The following is a 20,398-nucleotide window of genomic DNA, read 5'->3' on the forward strand; positions in this document are numbered from 1 at the left end:
CGGAAATTAGTAATTGGAACTAATTACTTTTTTAAAATTCTGTATAAGGCGGTGGTAATGTTCAGGATATATAAACAGTTTGTGTGAACTGAAACGACCAACACCAGAAGAAAAGCATGCAGAAACAATATTGAACTACATATTTTAAAACGATACCATCTTTGAGGACTAACACTCAAATAACAGCCATGACAACGTGTATAGAATTGCAGATAACTTGCTTCTAAACTGCAAACTTCTCTCAGCTCAACAATCTTTCATTGCTGAAAATTTGATTTACAACAGCAAAATTCTCTTCACCACCAATATACCCTTCTAGCTAACAGGCTGTTAGAGTTAACACTTCCTCTTCCAATGAACTGCGAGAAGGCAAAAATAATGAAACGGTCTATCAAATCTATTCATTTTGAAATGGATTACTTCTACCTGCCATTCTCATTCCCCTGATAATACAAGGCATTATTTTTGTTGCTATCCTATGATGGGGGTCCCTGGGTTGCAGACTTTACCACGGCAAGAAAAGTTTGAAAAGCCCTGCACTACAGTACCCTTACCGCAAGACCTGGGACATTCATGTACAAACTCCGCTCAGCAACAAGTCTTTTATTTGCAATTTTCGGTTTCCTCATCTTTTCCAGTTTATGATGCAAAAAGAAGCAGTAATTCCTTAAATAATAAAGAAAGCAACAAAATATTTACAAAAGTCCAATAAAACTAATCAATGGATGGCCTAAAGCACCCCTCTCTGCATCTGGACAAACTGCCACTTCTGTTGGAAAATGATACAGCATTTTATAGTTTACATTACATCAGTAATTTATTTTTATTATTTCTGAAAAATAAAACTGACAAAAAAAACAACAACTTTAATATATATGTACAGAACGCTCCTGAAATGTGATTCCACTTAAAGTAGAAAAGGCTTTCGGATCATTTCTGTTTTTCTTATTTCATCAAGTTGATTTCTGTAGGTTTCAAGTTTTAATGGTGATTTTTGTCATTAAGGAGTCCTCTAGTTATGGGGTTTGTTTTCTCATTCGACAGGGGTCGAGAGAGAACGCACCCAACAGTTCATCATGTAACTACAGGAGAGGTAAAAGACGCAGTATCTCAAGTCAGGATTGACTACTGGGGGAGGAAGTGAAAGGTAGGCTTTAAGGAAGCATATAGAAGACCCCCACCGTCCTCCAGTAGCCAAGGTCAGAGGCTAATGGTCAAAGGTCACAATCCACCCCCCCATCTTGTTTCTCTGTCCTCAAAGTCCCAGTACTGCGGTAAACAGGAAGTGGGAAAAAGGAAAAGAACCGTCGCTCAGAAAGCCATTCAGAGCCTCTATAGTCGGCAACATACGCTTGATGTCAGCTGATCAGCAAACATACCTCGTCTACATCATTAAAAATAAACACTCCAACCATGCTGCGCACACACACACAAAAAAAAAAAGAGAAGACAGAGCTCTGTGTTCGATCGGACGTCACACACACGCATGGCATGATACCCCACTCCAAGGGAAAAACATGCTACATGACACCTCTACCATTGTCTCTATGCGTTTGCGTGTCATATAGTATGTTGCATAATATAATTTTTGTCTACAACCACAAAGAGCAGCGTGTTGGTTTGTCATTGTTTTCTCAAGAACAACAAGTCAAAAGGGTTTTATACGCAGTGACCGTAGTAGTTATTCCACGCGTTTACACAAGCAAAATCCGTCTCAATCATTTATTTCATTTTCGGCGGAACACACGCCATCACAAAAGAGGGAAAAGAGAATGAGGAAGTGAGCGAGAGAGAGAAGAGAGAAAGTGATTGCATGTCAGGTCCCTCTCTAAAAAGCCTTGTTGAGGATCGATATCAGTCCGCCACATAAAAAAAAAAAGGGCCACAGAGTCCAATTCTCTCCTCGGGCTCCCCTTGCAATACACCTCCCTAGCCATAGAGGGCGGTGGTGGTTTTAGAGAGGCCATTTAGTCCTTGTCGGACTCCTCTTCGGCCTCGCGGAGCCAGGTGAAGAAGGCGGTGACCGACTTAAGGGCCACGCCCTTGCCGGTCTGCTCTGCGGGGTCTTTGCTGGACTCCCACCTGTAGAAGGCCTCCTCTTTGATCACGTCCTCGTCGTACAGCGCGTCAAAGAACATCCGCAGCAGATCTGGCGAAGGGAGGATGCCACAGTCAGAGAGGGTAGTTAAGATGCACAGCCACAATCATGATTCCTGAACTATGAATCTAGCCACAACACCATCTGATAGAGAAATGTCGATAAATACATACGCCCTCAGCAAACACTTTAATTCACACAAACAATCAAAGTTCATCTTACATAAAAATGGTAAAAATTGCGAGACAGAAGACAAAGCCAGTGGGGCAGAATGTGAACGACAATCACAAAATCTACACGGAATGGGAAGCAACTGCAGTGCTGTGGATGTTCACGACAAAAAGAAACATCAAAACGGAGGTTCTGTATCTGAGCTGGTGATTGGCTGGGCCACAAGAGACTACAGCCAATGAATAGGCAAAGAGGTTTACTCTACGAGCACTCTAGCACACCAGGACAATGAGGTTGTGAAGGCGTGACTCTAGCCTCGCTACCCACAATCATACACAACCTCACAGAACTGAGGCGAAACACACACACACCACAGTACTGTACTCACTGGCCGGTTGCTCCATGTGCACCATGAGGGCCTGGAGGGCGTAAAGTGCCTGCAGCTCCCTATGCTCGTCACTCAGGTACCGCTGCAGCAGCTTGGCCCTCTGGGTAATCTGCTCCACGTCCACCTTGTACGGGTTCTCACCTGGACGGAGAGCGTGTGAAGAGTGAGTGAAGGCGGAGAGCGAGGGAGAAAGGATGGATGCATGTTCCACCCCCATTCTTCTTACAACATAGTCTCCAACCAGTCAACCCGATTCATAGGAAAATTAACCCAGACCCATAAACCTAGAGTAGCACCAAACGACCAACACTCATTCTACACCCAACTTGATGTCCCCATTGCCAATCAGACAGATATCAGAATGTACCAGCGATTGGGCATAGAACCAGAAGTCGGGAACATTCTGGCACCGAATACATAGCACTGTCCTTGGTTTCTCTCCATCACAACAGCAGAAAGGAGGTTGGAAGCATCTTTAAGGTATGCAAACAGAAGGGACAGATATATGGGCTTCGCGGTACTCACATATAACAGCTGACTGGCAAATGGAGGTCATCAGAGCGCGCACAAACTGGTTGGCAGCCGCCTGCTGTTCGTCCAGGTTGGCCTGTAAGTGAGAGGGTAAATAAGTAAGTAGTTACCACACAGAGCCTGCTTTCCCAAAAGTTACATGTAGATAGCTCGTTTAAACTTTCAATTGACCGGCTGATACACAATGTTGCATATGCATATGCACGTCACACACACCTCGACCCAGTCTCTGATGCGCTGGTTGTTAGCCCTGTCCTGGATCAGTCTGTCCAGATGTTTGCTAAGCTCCTCCCCGCTCATGGGCTTCTTCTGATTGGTCTCATCCGACTCCTCCCCCAGGGTAAACTCAATTTTCTGGAAAGAGCGAACACACCATAGAATTACATTAGGAACTCTACGGAAGGCACACTCCGATCCCTCAGGTTGCCTGACCACGGCAGCGTGTTATGGGCCAGCACGGCAGCGTGTTATGGGCCAGCACGGCAGCGTGTTATGGGCCAGCACGGCAGCGTGTTATGGGCCAGCACGGCAGCGTGTTATGGGCCAGCACGGCAGCGTGTTATGGGCCAGCACGGCAGCGTGTTATGGGCCAGCACGGCAGCGTGTTATGATTCTGAAAGGTCAAATAGCCATCTACAATGATAAAAAGCGGCCGTGTGGGGAACCGTAGGTGGCTTGTTTCAGTTAGTTGTGTCTTGTTCTTGAGATCGCGTCTCGAGGTGTTTGGACTTATGTCTATGCAAATATGGCTAAGATTAGCTAGCTAACTAACCAACAACTGTGACAACGTAATTGGAGTCAACCAATGCTTATTGTGCAATCTTTTTGTATGTTTTCAATAAACATTTGGAGACAAAATATAGTTCACGCTGTTGTCAATGATCCTTCGATTCTAAGCCAACAAGGTCCGTTTTGCACACATCGGTTTCGTTGCTAAACACACCTATAGAACGAGAAGGCAAACCCCCTTAGCCAAAACAACAAAAATCCTCATTTATTTAGGGCAGTCGCATGTTCAGTCCACCGATCTTAAATCTTACATGGCATTCAGAACGAGTGGCACTAAAAATATATATATATATATATATATTTTTTTTTTTTGTGAAGTTTAACCCCTTCTCCCACACTGACCTGTTCAGTCACAAACTTATTGACGTCCTCATCCTCTGGCAGGAAGTCTCTCCAGTTGAGCCCTGCTTCTGTCCACAGACCACCCACCTTCTTATGGGTCTGAAAATCATTTATTTTTTTTACAAATCATTAATAAACAATTTACACACACACAAAATATTTTATGGACATACACAAACCCCACAGAGCTGATTTCACAGAGACACTTACCATTCCTTTGCAGAGTAAGTTGAGAATCTGCACCAGCAGCAGACCAGCCTTACCCAGGGGAACCAGGGGCTTGGAGATCTCCCTGGAGAAACACACACACACACAGTAGCAAAAGTTTACAGAGCGTTCCTTTAAACTTCTCATTCATTCTTTACATCCGTCTCAAACTGTATATTTTCTTGACTAGCACTTCACTATTCATCCACAAAGTGAAGCGTCAGTCAAAGCCTTTCTGGAACCAACGCTGTTACATGCAAGTGACTGCCGGGAGTTGGGGCCTACGCAACCTATATAGAGCCTGGGCCTCACCTGAAGAGCTGTCCCATGGGGATGCCTCCGTCATGGAGCATGGGGGTGATGAGCTCAGCCAGGTATTGCCAGATGTGGGGGATGTCTATGGCCATATCCTCAGCCACCTCCAGGATCTCTTTGAGCCTTTGATTAAAACATAACCAGGCAAAGACCTTATTCAGTGCTCTCTCACCCACAAAACAAGGCAAAGTAATCACTTTCTCGTGGACAGGATTGCGTGCTTCCTCAAAACACACATACTTTCTTTCACCATTTGAGAAACGCACACAACCTGGTCTTTAGGGCACTACTCTCTCTGCCTCTCACCCCTTGTAGTACTGTGTTGTGGGCAGGGTGCCGGCCTTGAGGAGTTGGTGCAGTAGCAGGCCCATCCGTTCCCTGGCGATGGCGCTGCGCTCCAGAGTGTCCTCCAGGCCGTTCCGCACAAACACAAAGAGCAGCGGGGCGCTGTTCAGCTCCCCTACACACTGCAGCGCCTCCTACAGGGCCGGACGGGGAAGGACAGGGGTTTAGTATTACAGCAGTCAGCTATGCAATCGCTTCTGTGTGTGTACCTTTGTAATGGACACAAAACTGATGGTGTGTGTGTGTGTACCTTCATGTCATTGAGATGGAGATACTCCTCGATGATGGCGCTGGACTTCTTGTCCAGCTCCTCCTCGGTCATGGCCGGTTTGGCCGGAGCAGCGGGGGGAAGGGTGGGGCCTGTCTCACGCTTCACTGTACAGATACAACACAGTTACACACACAATTGTACACAAAAACATATTTTACACTACGGTGTGTGCACATGTATCCAGCGTGTGTGTGTGAATGATGTATGTGTTGGCAGTAGAAGTGTGTGTGTGTGTGTGTGTATAGTCTCTTACCAACAGCCTCCTTACTAGGAGCCCTGTCCCGGCTACCACTGCCTCCCCGGTCACGGCTGCCTCTGTTCCGGTCGTCAGACATGCTGGCTACGCGCCGGACGGGGGGTTCCGTAGGGGTGCGACTATCGCTCCTACGCTCCTCTGTCTCGCGGCTGAAGCTGCGCTTGGTGATAGGCGGGCGGGCGTCGCGACTACTGTCGCGCCGCTCGAAGCGGTCAAACCTGTCCCGGTCCCCGCCGCGGTCACGACTGGAGCTGGACCTACGGAGAAAGAGAGAGATATTGGAGCGCGGGTAGAAAATTAAGGTGTGTAAGCGAGAGTCGGGGGGCAGAGAGAAAGATCAGGAAGAATGAGGGGAAACGGAAAGCAAAACAGCAACAGAGGTACTGACCTCTGGGGTACCCTGCGGTCAGCGTCCGAGGACGACGCTGGTGGAGCAGACTGCTGCAAGGCAGAGAAACGGTTGCCAGTGGCCGGACGGCCCGTCTCCGCTGCTAGAGAACAAAAGGAAGGAAGGAATGAGCGAGAGATCAATACACGCATATCACACAAATGCCAAGTGTGTATAGTACAGTGTGCACTACAAGAGTGTATAGTACAGTGTGCACTGTAAGAGTGTATAGTACAGTGTGCACTGTAAGAGTGTATAGTACAGTGTGCACTGTAAGAGTGTATAGTACAGTGTGCACTGTAAGAGTGTATAGTACAGTGTGCACTACAAGAGTGTATAGTACAGTGTGCACTACAAGAGTGTATAGTACAGTGTGCACTACAAGAGTGTATAGTACAGTGTGCACTACAAGAGTGTATAGTACAGTGTGCACTACAAGAGTGTATAGTACAGTGTGCACTACAAGAGTGTATAGTACAGTGTGCACTACAAGAGTGTATAGTACAGTGTGCACTACAAGAGTGTATAGTACAGTGTGCACTACAAGAGTGTATAGTACAGTGTGCACTACAAGTGTGTATAGTACAGTGTGCACTGTAAGAGTGTATAGTACAGTGTGCACTGTAAGAGTGTATAGTACAGTGTGCACTACAAGAGTGTATAGTACAGTGTGCACTGTAAGAGTGTATAGTACAGTGTGCACTGTAAGAGTGTATAGTACAGTGTGCACTACAAGAGTGTATAGTACAGTGTGCACTACAAGAGTGTATAGTACAGTGTGCACTACAAGAGTGTATAGTACAGTGTGCACTACAAGAGTGTATAGTACAGTGTGCACTACAAGAGTGTATAGTACAGTGTGCACTACAAGAGTGTATAGTACAGTGTGCACTACAAGAGTGTATAGTACAGTGTGCACTACAAGAGTGTATAGTACAGTGTGCACTACAAGAGTGTATAGTACAGTGTGCACTACAAGAGTGTATAGTACAGTGTGCACTACAAGAGTGTATAGTACAGTGTGCACTACAAGAGTGTATAGTACAGTGTGACACATTTGTTGGGTATTTTGCACTTGTGTGAGGGATGTCGGTGTGTGTTTGTATGAAGTAGGCTTCTACCCGACTCTCTGTGTTTGGCACGCGCCCATATGTGGCCCTACCCGGTTCAGCTCCGGCAGCAGGCTTGGCTCCCGTGGTGCCTCCACTGCTGCCCTTGCCCCAGCTGCCCCACATGCCCTTACCCCCGAGCTGGGGCGCAAGGAGCTGGTTGTTGAAGTCCAGAGCACCAGGCTAGTGGGGGGAGAGGTCAAAAGGTTGAGAGCAGAGGTGATGACATAAGTATATCCATCTCAATGGGGACACTCGACTTGGTAAAACAAAATGACGAAAAATGGCTAATTAAGTGACAAGTGAAATACCTGAGAACACAAACTCTTCACCTGGTCATGTGATCGCAAAAAAGCATCCTTATGAGCTACTGAAATACAATCAATACACACTATTGCTTACCTTCCCCCTCATAATTAGGAACCCGATTTGTGTTGGTTTAGTAATTAAAAACACGTTTATTTATTAGTTGCGAACTTTAAAACCACCACTCACCTTGGTGATCTTGCTGAGCCGGCTGGTATCGATGGGTCTGTTCTTGGTGGAGATGGGCACTGTGTTCCAGCCTTCGTCCTGGGGCTGGCTGCCCCTAGCCCCCTGGCCACCGTGCTGGCCCCCACGGCCCCCCTGATCCCTTCCTCCTCTGTCTCGGTCTCCCCCCCTGCCGTCTCTTCCTCCACCACCACCACCACCACCTCTTCCACCACCACCTCCTCCTCCACCACCACTGTCATTCCTTGACATAAGCTGCTGTTGGACCTTGACCAGCTGCATTTGCTCCTCTCGCTCAGCATCCTTGTGGATCTGGTCTATGGTCTTCGGGCCCTGTTCCCCTCGCCGGGGCACCCAGCCACTCTGGTGGAGGGAGAGAACTCTTTTAAAGTCTAAGAATTCGCAAAGGCTTTAGAGCCATATGATGAATTAGAGTATGGTCATTGCTGTGACGCCATGACTGTAATGATACTATTGCAGAGAAGACAGAGGAAAGAAGAAGTGAAAGAGAGCGCTGAAGAGGAGAGAGAGAGAGGAGGGGATGGCGTGAAGGACAGAAAGAGAGAGAATATTGCACAGAGAGGGTTGGAGGGAGGTGTAGTTGTACCCGTCTGAGGTCGATGACGTCCTGCAGCATGAAGCGGATCCTGGACGAGGTCTTCTTCTCCTTGATGATCTTGTCCATCTGGGCAAAGTACTGGTCCATACGGGGCTGTAGGGACAAACAGAGGGACACTCAGACTGGTGTGTGTGTGGCCATTCACATTTCTGCAGAGGAAATATGTCAGGTATCAGTATGTGTGTGTGTGTGTCCCTGTGCATTGGCATGCGTACATGCCTTTCTTTATGTGTCTGTATCTCGCTCTCTGCATACCTTGGCCTTCTCAAAGTCCAGGTCCTTGCCGATTGTGGACAGCAGTCTACAGAGGCACTCCAGCGACTCCTCGTCGTGGTTCTTCAGCAGCTTGACGATGCAGTCGTGCATGATGGCCTCCGTCAGCATCTTCAGCTTGAACAGCTCGCCGATGAACTTGATGTTGCCCAGCGACCGCCGGCGCGCCTTGTCCTTCGCCTCCTCCAGCTCCGCCTTCAGACCGGCTTTCTCCTCCTGGGAGGTGAGAGGTCAAAAGGTCATTTGAAAGTAAAGAATGCTGTATTGCCCAAAATGCACCCGCTCTTTGAGGGTCCGGGACGGAACAGAATGTGATTCTATCTTTGCTAGTTCAACCACAGACCTCGGCAAAAGTGAAAAACAGCAAGTCAAATGAATAGTCAAATACATGGATTTAGAATTTGAGGATAGAGACCAATCTTGTGATATTGGCAATATGAACATGGGTTAGATATGAATATAACAGAACGCATCTGTTGTGTAGACAGGATGCGATGTCGTACCTCTTTTGCAGCCTCCATCTCCTTCTGTTTGGCCTCAAAGATCACGTCGTCGTCCTGGTCCTTCTCAAACTCCTTCTGACAGCGGTTCAGCAGCAGCTTACGGAAGTTCACAGTCACTCCCGGCTTGTCTGTGGTGGGCACTTTCAACTGGGAGGACACAAGGAAAGGAAACAAGTCATGTTTAGTTCAAGGTCAGTTTCGTTTATGTTCAGTGGCTTAGAAAAGTACACTCAAACAAATGGATGAAGACAGAATTAAAACAGAGGGGGAGAAAAGGAACGAAAGAGGGCTTCTCAGCTCCTCGAGTTCTTCATTTCCATCCCTATACTGCAGTGTATGGATGTGCAGCTTTCCCTTTCAAGACGACACCATACACACCTAGACACACGGGCCCCGAAATGATACATTTTAGTTTGAAACGATTCGGTGTGATTCAGTTTGATGCAATAACATTTGTTGCAATAGAAACATTAATTTTCCATTCTAAATTCAAATCTGCTCGGGCCTCCCAAGTGGCGCAGCGGTGGAAGGCAATGCATCATAGTGCTTGAGGTGTCACTACAGACCCGGCTTTGATCCCAGGCTGTCACACAACCGACCGTGACCGGGAGTCCCATAGGGCAGCATACAATTGGCCCGGTGTTGTCCGTGTTAGGGGAGTGTTTGGCCGGGGGGGGGGCTTTACTTGACTCATAGCGCTCTGGCGACTCCTTGCTGCGGGCCCGAGCGCCTGCAGGCTGACTTCGGTAATCAGTTGAACAGTGTTTCCTAAGGCACATTGATGCAGCTGGCTTTCGGGTGAAGCACGAGGGTGTTAAGAAGAGCGGCTAGGCGGGTCATGTTTCGGAGGACGTAACAGTCTGCCGCTGATAGAGCTCATGAGCTGGGCCTCTCTCAACTGGACCGGTCTGAGCTGACTTCTGTGTGTGTGTGTGTGTGTGTGTAATGATGTACGTAGGCACCTGATCTGAGCCATAAAGGAGATAAGGCATCTACCACCCCACTACAAGAACTTGTCATGTATTTTTTGCACATTAACCGTTTGAGCTAGTAATGTATCAATCGTTATCGTTTACAAAATGAGCGATGACATTGAGCAATGAACAGCACAACTCGGTTGTCAAACTATGAGGTATTTTCAGAAGGCAGAATGTAATGAGCAACATTTATTTTAGTTAACCAGCGATTTGTAATGGTTCAATCAACCTTCTGACTGATGCACTTGTATCTTTAACATTTGAATCGGGTACCAACGCGTACTGGTGACGCGTTACCTCCCTTCTGCACTGGTCCAAACACATGGCTCAAAGTAGAGGAAGAGAGAACGAAAGAAAAAAAGACAAACACAAAATTCCCAAACGTCGTCAGTCACGTCACTCACCCCCATAAGGCAGCGGCACATGTTGGCGTAGGCCACGGAGAAGTTGGGCTCAGAGATGGCCTTCTCAAAGATGAGGTCGATCACTCCCTTCAGCCGCTCCTCCGTGTCGATGGTCAGCTCTGTGACCTGTTTCATCAGTTGCTGGAACATCTGAGGGGTCAGCTTGTTGAGGATGGAGCGGACCCTCTTGAACAGCTCCTGGGTCTTGGCCTGCTCGGGGTCGTCGCTCTCCTCCTCCTCGGGGGCGGCCCCGCGGCTCCCCGCCATCTTCACCGCGGGCTTCCAGGCTTTCTCTGCCTTGTTGAGCTCCACGTCGCCGCCTAGCGATGAGGAGATGATGATCTTGCGGGGCTCCTTGCGCTGGCCCTGCTGGGAGCGCCGGGGTCCTGGGGGCTGGGGAGGGAGAGGAGAGAGAGCGAAGGGGGGAAAGCAAGATGGGTGAGGGGTAGAGGGATAAAACATGTAGAAATAAGAGGGAAATTATGTCTATGAACTTCAAACAAACTGGGCTGTAAATCTATTCACAACTTGAGCCCAGCTTTAGACATAAACAAGGTAGAGAGCAGCACCAGTTCCAGTCAATGGCAGTCTTAGAAAACTATTCAATGGTCATCTTTAAATGCTCACAATAAATTACTGGTTGTTGACCAATTCATCCATTTGTTTTCAAGCAATGTGTGACAAATGATTGATTTCTATCATGTGGAGAGTGAGGTAATGACATACTTTGAACTGTGACTAATGTTTTCGAAGAGACAACAGCCCACACGTGACCAAAAAAAATGGTCGATCTTGGTCTTGAATTATAGGATCTCTACGCACTTACAACAGAGGCATCTGGCTGGATATAACCCGTTTTAGCAAAGATGTGTGCTCGGTTTTATACACCTGTCAGAAATGGGTGTGGCTGAAATAGCCGAATCCACATACTTGTGTGTGTGTGTTATATATATATATATATATATGTGTATTAAAAATAATATATACAGTGCCTTGCGAAAGTATTCGGCCCCCTTGAACTTCGCGACCTTTTGCCACATTTCAGGCTTCAAACATAAAGATATAAAACTGTATTTTTTTGTGAAGAATCAACAACAAGTGAGACGCAATCGTGAAGTGGAACGACATTTATTGGATATTTCAAACTTTTTTAACAAATCAAAAACTGAAAAATTGGGCGTGCAAAATTATTCAGCCCCTTTACTTTCAGTGCAGATAACTCTCTCCAAGTTCAGTGAGGATCTCTGAATGATCCAATGTTGACCTAAATGACTAATGATGATAAATACAATCCACCTGTGTTTAATCAAGTCTCCGTATAAATGCACCTGCACTGTGATAGTCTCAGAGGTCCGTTAAAAGCACAGAGAGCATCATGAAGAACAAGGAACACACCAGGCAGGTCTGAGATACTGTTGTGAAGAAGTTTAAAGCCGGATTTGGAAACAAAAAGATTTCCCAAGCTTTAAACATCCCAAGGAGCACTGTGCAAGCGATAATATTGAAATGGAAGGAGTATCAGACCACTGCAAATCTACCAAGACCTGACCGTCCCTCTAAACTTTCAGCTCATACAAGGAGAAGACTGATCAGAGATGCAGCCAAGAGGCCCATGATCACTCTGAATGAACTGCAGAGATCTACAGCTGAGGTGGGAGACTCTGTCCATAGGACAACAATCAGTCGTATATTGCACAAATCTGGCCTTTATGGAAGAGTGGCAAGAAGAAAACCATTTCTTAAAGATACCCATAAAAAGTGTCGTTTAAAGTTTGCCACAAGCCACCTGGGAGACACACCAAACATGTGGAAGAAGGTGCTCTGGTCAGATGAAACCAAAATGGAACTTTTTGGCAACAATGCAAAACGTTATGTTTGGTGTAAAAGCAACACAGCTCATCACCCTGAACACACCATCCCCACTGTCAAACATGGTGATGGCAGCATCATGGTTTGGGCCTGCTTTTCTTCAGCAGGTACAGGGAAGATGGTTAAAATTGATGGGAAGATGGATAGAGCCAAATACAGGACCATTCTGGAAGAAAACCTGATGGAGTCTGCAAAAGACCTGAGACTGGGACGGAGATTTGTCTTCCAACAAGACAATGATCCAAAACATAAAGCAAAATCTACAATGGAATGGTTCAAAAATAAACATATCCAGGTGTTAGAATGGCCAAGTCAAAGTCCAGACCTGAATCCAATCGAGAATCTGTGGAAAGAACTGAAAACTGCTGTTCACAAATGCTCTCCATCCAACCTCACTGAGCTCGAGCTGTTTTGCAAGGAGGAATGGGAAAAAATGTCAGTCTCTCGATGTGCAAAACTGATAAGAGACATACCCCAAGCGACTTACAGCTGTAATCGCAGCAAAAGGTGGCGCTACAAAGTATTAACTTAAGGGGGCTGAATAATTTTGCACGCCCAATTTTTCAGTTTTTGATTTGTTAAAAATGTTTGAAATATCCAATAAATGTCGTTCCACTTCATGATTGTGTCCCACTTGTTGTTGATTCTTCACAAAAAAATACAGTTTTATATCTTTATGTTTGAAGCCTGAAATGTGGCAAAAGGTCGCAAAGTTCAAGGGGGCCGAATACTTTCGCAAGGCACTGTATATTTACAAAGAAAAAAATATGGGGGATTGGAAATGGAGACCAATTTTTCCACTTAAGCCTCCATCCATCTGACATATTAAATATGATCTACCCCATAAAAAAATAAATATATATATATATTTTTTGAAGTGTCCACTATATAACTCCATACACGGACCCACACTGCGATACTCACTCCCATATGGTCCCTTCCAGGGCCCCGTGGTCCCCCTCCCCCACCTCCGGAGGACTGTCTGCCCAGGTTACCCATGAAGGCGGGGGTGAAGTCTGGCCCGGCGTTCATCATGTTGCGACCCGGCTCCGCTGGGCGCATGGGGGTCTTATTGGCCTACAGAGAGGAGAGGATTAAGAACCTATGATTTTGACATTGAAATTAGTATTTGGGACAGACTCGAAAAGCACATGAATGAACTACGGGAGCATAATCACGTCACTTAGTTGTGAATAATACACTTCAAACTGGATGCCTATAAAAAAAAAATTAATAATACCCATATTGGCTCATTAAATTGTTATTTCTTTCCTTCAATGACATAGTTTACCTTATCCAACACCACATCGCAGATAAGAGGCAGGCCCTCGGGCTTGTTCATGCTGGCACCAATGTACCGGAAGCCCAGCAGGAACTCCCTGTCGTACCTCTTCTTATCCTCCGGGTCGATAGGCTTCCATTGCTCTGTTGGGAGGAAAGGGTGGAGGAGTGGGGCGACGGACTCTTTCATACTGCTTAACCGTTGCTGGGACACATTCAGCCAAATCTATCAGACTGCTCCTGAAGAGACATGCATCTCGGGAGGGATAACGCTGGCCATACACCTGCATAATGTGGTCGTTGACCATTCACGATGAGACATTTCACATAAGAGATAGTCGGCGTCAACACAGATGAATTGGGTCACCTACAGACACATTTACTTCTGGGGGGCCACCCACCTCCTTTGTACTGGTACTTGAGGTCGCCTGGTTTGAGTGGGGGCGTGTCGGCGTTCTGCTTGTCCTCCTTCTCCTCCCACGTCTCGTCTGGCGCGTCGGCTGTCACCAAAGGGGGAGGGGCCACAGGGCTGGGCCCCGCCAGAGTGGACAAGGGCTCGGGGGCAGCTGCCGCCTCCTTCTCCTGTATGGATGAGAGAGTTGGGAGAAGGGACAGGACAATTGGAGGGGTAAGACGGAGTAGAATGATTTTGAGACCCCTACAACGCCGTCAGGATTTGGGGTGACAATCTTTTTTGATACATTTTATTTTGTTGTTGTGAGAGAATACAAGTTTCAAATTCACATACGGGAAGTTTGACGAAAACTTGCTGGGAAGTGAAATGATTGTCTCGACAGATATACCAGGACTCCAGGCACAAAGACCAACAGTGCCATATGCCAAGTTGCTCTTGCACTGACCAAACAGGAGTAGCAGCTGGACTGCAGTGCTTGGAGTAACAATCTTACACGTTTTTCAAGGTTTACCACTGGTGCACCTTCAAGTGGTCACGGACAACTTTTCAGAATAGCTCAAGACTTTAGAAGGCCGCTCTGCTCTATGCAAGCAGGCACATGAGTAGATACAAACGCACCTCTTTGAAGGCATCCAGCATGTCTCCTATGGCCTCTTTCTTGTTCAGCTCCTTCATGTTCCTCTTCTTCTTTGGCACAGACACAGCAGCTAGGAGAGGAGTTCAGAAATTGTTACGTCAAAACCTGAAGCCACACCATCCAGAACCCGTCTGCACCAGCCAAACCCTTGGTGCACACAGTACTTCCTGACCAAGTGATCCCGACCAGTAAAAACCTTCCCCTCTCACCTTGCATAGACGTGTCCTCTGAAGGGCTACTGGCCAAGGGCACCGTGGCTGCATCTTCCTCTTTCTCCCCCTCCTCTGCCACGGCAGCATCTGCAAGGGTAGCAGTTTCCTGAGGTGTGGGAACGGCAGGCTCGGTGTTGGGCATTGCAGTTCGCTCTTGTGCGGGCACGGGGGCGTCTACCTCGTCGGGGTACTCCTGGGGGAGGCCGTTGGACAGGGGCGTCTGCGCCTCGCTCTTCTGGGCCATGGCGGGCTCTGCCTCCAGGACAGAGGGGGTGACGGCAGGAACGGGGGCAGACACGGGCACAGCAGCTTCCTGTTTCGGCGCTGTCGGCTCGACCACGCTCTCAGTTTTAGTGAGAGCTTCCACAGACACCACCGGCTTCACGGCCGGGGCAGAGTGTTTGATCGTTGCTGTGGCAACGGGAGTCAAAGGTCGTGGAGCGGGCTTAGTGTGTTCTTTAGCGACCACCACCGTAACAGGCGCCACTACCTCTGGCTTGGTGGTAAGCACAGGCTCCTCCTTTACCTTCTCTACAATCTCCTCCTCCACCACCACCACCACCACTTCTTCCTTTTTATTCTCTGCCTCCTCTTTCTCCGCTACCAGAGCAGGAGGCTTCTCGACGGCTGCTAGGGCGGCCGAAGGCTCTTCCTCAATGGGAGGAGCTTCAGGAGTCACTGCCTTTCCCGCCAGGGTCACACCGGCATCCACCGTGTCACTGACCTGAGCGATGGTGGTGATGGGGGGTGGTGTCTGCACCTCTGCAGGGGGAGGGGAGGTAGGAGCTGCCGGGGGCGAGGGGGATGGGGGAGGGGCCTGGTCTTCCTCTGGCGGAATGGCCTCCTCGGCCTTCCCCGCAGCCGTGGGGACAGCCGATTGGCTGACGACCTGTTCGGTAGGTGGGGCTGCTTGGCTATCTTTTTCCTGCTTGGCCTCAGTTGAGACGGTGGCGGTGGCAGGCTCTGGGGTCACCAACACAGGAGGCGGGGTCATGGCAGCCATTGTTTCTGCAGGTTCCATGTTGTCATCTGAAAAAATACATAATAATCAGTTCAGAACAGTTTTGGAACTATTACGTAATATCATTCAATCATTGAAGATCAAGTTCATCGTTTACTTCATGCTGTTCTACTCTATGTAATGTGGCAAATATCACCATGTAAAGACATTGTAGTACAACAAGACCTGGGAGGACGCTCACCTGTTCTCGTCATCATGGTGACGGGCTTTGTAACTTCTCCGTTGGTCTGGGAAGGACCTTCTCCCTCTGTAGTGGAGGACTAGTGGCAGAAAACGAGGAGCACCGTAAAAACTAGAGTACACTAGATTTAAAAAATAACAATCACAAATATGTTGCAGTGTTTTCTAACGCTATCCTATTGCCTTGATCAAAACCAGTCGAGTTGGAGACGAGACAACCTAAAAGTAAACACTAACTGAATGGAACCGTTCTGGAACAGTTGGCTTCCATTCCAAACTTCCTGGTCTCCTCTATGACATCATCTCTGTGGAATCATCTCAAAGACACAAGATTACAAACTTGCATTGTGAGCTCATCACTGGGAAAGATCCCAAGGAGGTGGCGAAACCAGGGGATGTATTGAGGGATGTGAAACATTTAGAGTTGAATGTATAGAACTAGAATGTATAGAGCTGACACTGCTCTGTCTGAAACATTCATATCTGTTCTAAATGATACATTTCTGCCCCCCCATAGTGTATTTGATGTCCTCATATGATAAATACCAATCACAAAGTTTCAGGATGTGAACAGCAATAGAGTTTTAATCATTGGACAACAACGTTTCTGAATGGTCTGTGAGGTTGCATTGTCCTGAACAGGCAGGCCCCAGTGGGTAGCGAGGCATACCTGTGATGGGGGGGTGGAGGTGGCCCTTCCCCCGGACATGATCTCCTCTGTGATATCGCGGCCCCCTTGGTTGGGGTCTCGTATTCTGATCTGAAGAGAAGGAGGAAGTTGAACAACCGACAGTCAGACTACTTCACATTAAAAATCGACTAGCCTGGGCAGTATTCACTGGACGCCAACAGATGAAAAACGCACCGAAACCGGGAGGGACTGGCTATCCGTTTTCTTTTCCCCATTGCGAAACGTTTTGCTACGGTATATGCTGATGAATACAACCCTAGTTAAATAGGCCTAAATAAATAAGTGCCCTTTTCTCTTCTCCAGTCATCCCTCCTACCGTCTAAACTAATCTATACTTCTTGCCCGCTGTTCAATCTCCATCTGTGTCATGAGGTGAGTTGCCTTTAATCACATATCTAGGGTCACATTACCCTGAGGCCAATTCTGATATAGGAACAGATTACCATCCCCCCGATTCTATCTTTAACCATAAGGGGGGAGGGAGAGAAGGTATCCGTGTCTGACCCCGTATAAGCGGTAAGGGGCAAGATGTACTACTCCTGCACTGACCTCAGCAGCGAGGTCATAGTATACCAGCTGCCCTCTGACCTTTATAGGGCTTTTCCACTCCTAATATATACCCTGGTATTATACTAGAGAAAGTGTTCTCAACAGTGTGGGCTGACACTAACGACTTGTTAAAAGCAGCATCAACAACTTCTGAATCCCCTGAACAGTTGCTTTTTATAAGGAAAAGGCCCAATTGATATGCTAACAGTCAACCTTTGCCATGTTCACGCACCCAGAAAAGTCTCAGTCTGGCCCCATGTCAGGGTCAAAAGCCTGCGTCTCCAGGCCAAACACCAGGGGTACAGTCTTAAAGTGGAAAAGCAAGATTAGTTTGTGGTACAGTACCGCTTTGCGCTCCCTCTTGGGTGCCAGTGGTTGGCTCGGCGGCGGCTGAGGGGGCAGGGCCTGTTGCTGGGGCTGGGCGGGGCTTATCATGACAGGCGCGGTTTGGACAGGGGGTGTGTGGCTGTACTGGGGCTGGGCCGGGTAGTAGGCACCTGCTGTAGGGGGAGGCAAGTCAAACACAGAACGAAAAGCAACACACTATCACACACTAAAATGACCACAAACATACCATACAGACTAAACAAGCATTGAAATAGAACATGTTAAAATAACCACAACAGGGCCTAAAATTTAAAAAAAAGTAGATTGGCATTGGCAGGTAAGACGTCTATTCCCCCAGCCACGTTGGCAGTGCAAGCACTCGCATTTACGAATAAGAAGAGAGTTAGAAGTGAAGAACGAGCACATTTACAGCAATTTAAAGAGCTGGCAGCTAAATCGCACAAAGAACGACCGACCCTAAAACATGCCAGCTCCCACACTGTCTGGCTGGGGAGCTGTGCGCACTGGGATTGAAGTGCTGAAGTAAGACTGATTTTAGAAGCACTGAGCACAGGCATAAATATTGGTCTAATTCACTCTTAAAAGTCTACTACAGTGAGACTGTGTTCCTTGGCTATTATAATGTTTTGTTCAATGTTCACAAGCCAGGTTGTTTCCAATATGTCTGCTTCAACTGCGAGCGAAGAGCTGAGATATTTTAAGATGTAGCTGATGTCACAAATAATGAAATAGCATTGAGCAATATACCACATCACTGATTACTAGTAATACATTTGTTTGAGAAACATTACAAAGCATGCTCCTCCAGGTTTGGGGGGAGGTGGGGGGGAAGTGGCTGGGAGACCAAAAGGTTTGTTTCAAGCCCTGACCCACATGCACCCGGAGCAAAATAAAACTAAGGGTGGGGGGCAGCTACAAACCAAACAAGCACACAAAACTACAAACCAAACATGCAGATAAAGATGCAGCCCCGCACACACCGTGCAACACACACTTACTCACCGGGGTAGCGCTGGGAGGTGAGAGGAGCGCCGTGGAGAGAGAGACGCCCGTTCTCTCGCCCACCCCCTCTCCCCCCACCCCCCCGCCTTTCCCTCGCAGCCAGAGAGGGCTCTGAACACGACAGGGGGAGGAGAGGAAGGAAGCGAGGGAAGGGAAGAGAGAAAAAGGAGAGAGAGAGGACAGGAAGAGAGATGCAGAGTGAGTGAATGAGAAGGGAACCAGAGGTAAGCAGGGTGTTAAGGCAGTAAGAGGCAGCAGGTGAGAAGACAGAACAGACTGATAGAGCCGAACCAAAGCCAAAAAAAAAAAAAAAAAAAACACACACACACAGCCTTGGTCCTAAGAGAAACAAAGACCACCATACACACAAACACCTGCCAGGCAAAACCACTACAAACAACCAGCAAAGCCATACGGTAAAGAACCTAAGATCAACTGACTGACCAACTGTAAGATCAGGCCCTAAAATTAACACCCGCCACCTGCCAAATACGGGTAGATTGGGGCATTGGCAGGTAAGACTCCACCAGCCACGTTGGTCAGGGCTCAACAGGGCAAGCATTTCACTCGCATTTGTTAACATAGTCAAGTGTGAAAACTTTTTAAGTAAAATTAATTCTGCTGTAGCTGTTTTCAAACTACAGCTGGAACATGTAATCGCACCGAGTCAAAGAACGACGAATCCTACAAACAGTTGAAGTCGGAAGTTTACATACACTTAGGTAGGAGTCATTAAAACTCGTTTTTCAACCACTCCACAAATTTCTTGTTAACAAACTACAGTTTTGGCAAGTCGGTTAGGACATCTACTTTGTGCCTGACAAGTAATTGTTCCAACAATTGTTTACAGACGGATTATTTCCCTTATCATTCACTGTATCACAACTCCAGTGGACCAGAAGTTTACATACACTAAGTTGACTGTGCATTTAAACAGCTTGGGAAATTCCAAAAAATGTCATGAATTTAGAAGCTTCCGCGATAGGCTAATTGACATCATTTGAGTCAATGGAGGTGAACCTGTGGATGTATTTCAAAGCCTCTTCAAACTCAGTGCCTCTTTGCTTGACATCATGTGAAAATCAAAAGAAATCAGCCAAGACCTCAGGAAAAAAATGGTAGACCTCCACAAGTCTGGTTCATCCTTGGGAGCAATTTCCAAACGCCTGAAGGTACCACGTTTATCAGTATGCAAATAAACACCATGGGACCATGCAGCAGTCATACCGCTCAGAAAGGAGACACGTTCCGTCTCCTAGAAATTAACGTACTTTGTGCAAATCAATCCCAGAACAACAGCGAAGGACCTTGTGAAGATGCTGGAGGAAACCGATACAAAACTATCTATATCAACGAATCCTATGTCGATATAACCTGAACCACTCAGCAAGGAAGAAGCCACTGCTCCAAAACCGCCATTAAAAAAAGCCAGACTACGGTTTGCAACTGCACATGGGGACAAAGATCGTGCTTTTTGGAGAAATGTCCTCTGGTCTGATGAAACAAAAATAGAAGGGTTTGGTCATAATGACCATTGTTATGTTTGGAGGAAAAAGGGGGATGCTTGCAAGCAGAAGAAAACCACCCCAACCGTGAAGCATGGGGGTGGAAGCATCAGGTTGTGGGGGTGCTTTGCTGCAGGAGGGACTGGTGCACTTCACAAAATAGATAGCATCATAAGGAAGGGAAATGTGGATATATTGAAGCAAAATCTC

At 47.3% G+C, this 20,398-nt stretch overlaps 1 protein-coding gene, 1 non-coding gene and 1 pseudogene across 6 annotated transcripts in view; all 3 read right to left on the reverse strand.

Moving 5' to 3' along the window:
- Positions 1-588: 588 nt before the first annotated feature.
- Positions 589-20,398, reverse strand: part of LOC118402193 (eukaryotic translation initiation factor 4 gamma 1-like) — a 29,200-nt gene continuing 9,390 nt past the window's right edge. For 4 of the 5 annotated variants that reach the window (XM_052477061.1, XM_052477060.1, XM_052477057.1 and 1 more), the window contains 25 exons: positions 17,679-17,833; positions 16,764-16,853; positions 16,095-16,173; positions 14,890-15,921; positions 14,662-14,750; positions 14,030-14,210; positions 13,639-13,772; positions 13,272-13,424; positions 10,479-10,871; positions 9,098-9,244; positions 8,577-8,810; positions 8,310-8,414; positions 7,706-8,065; positions 7,264-7,393; positions 6,102-6,204; positions 5,711-5,970; positions 5,437-5,561; positions 5,148-5,320; positions 4,839-4,964; positions 4,530-4,611; positions 4,320-4,418; positions 3,405-3,542; positions 3,183-3,264; positions 2,658-2,798; positions 589-2,149 (listed from right to left, as the gene is read on the reverse strand). In XM_052477061.1, the coding sequence (XP_052333021.1) occupies positions 1,968-2,149; positions 2,658-2,798; positions 3,183-3,264; positions 3,405-3,542; positions 4,320-4,418; positions 4,530-4,611; positions 4,839-4,964; positions 5,148-5,320; positions 5,437-5,561; positions 5,711-5,970; positions 6,102-6,204; positions 7,264-7,393; positions 7,706-8,065; positions 8,310-8,414; positions 8,577-8,810; positions 9,098-9,244; positions 10,479-10,871; positions 13,272-13,424; positions 13,639-13,772; positions 14,030-14,210; positions 14,662-14,750; positions 14,890-15,921; positions 16,095-16,173; positions 16,764-16,853; positions 17,679-17,833 (4,793 nt within the window). In that variant the 3' untranslated portion in view covers positions 589-1,967. The remainder of the gene's footprint in view (positions 2,150-2,657; positions 2,799-3,182; positions 3,265-3,404; positions 3,543-4,319; positions 4,419-4,529; positions 4,612-4,838; positions 4,965-5,147; positions 5,321-5,436; positions 5,562-5,710; positions 5,971-6,101; positions 6,205-7,263; positions 7,394-7,705; positions 8,066-8,309; positions 8,415-8,576; positions 8,811-9,097; positions 9,245-10,478; positions 10,872-13,271; positions 13,425-13,638; positions 13,773-14,029; positions 14,211-14,661; positions 14,751-14,889; positions 15,922-16,094; positions 16,174-16,763; positions 16,854-17,678; positions 17,834-20,398) is intronic. The other variant, XM_052477059.1, reaches the window with a different exon arrangement.
- On the reverse strand, positions 2,460-2,590 carry LOC118402577 (small nucleolar RNA SNORA3/SNORA45 family). The gene has a single exon (XR_004829502.1). It is a non-coding gene; the product is annotated as a small nucleolar RNA SNORA3/SNORA45 family (small nucleolar RNA).
- Positions 3,017-3,120, reverse strand: LOC118402573 (uncharacterized; annotated as a pseudogene).

The sequence above is a fragment of the Oncorhynchus keta genome, chromosome 23, assembly GCF_023373465.1.
Source record: "Oncorhynchus keta strain PuntledgeMale-10-30-2019 chromosome 23, Oket_V2, whole genome shotgun sequence".
NCBI classification, from domain to species: Eukaryota; Metazoa; Chordata; class Actinopteri; order Salmoniformes; family Salmonidae; genus Oncorhynchus; species Oncorhynchus keta.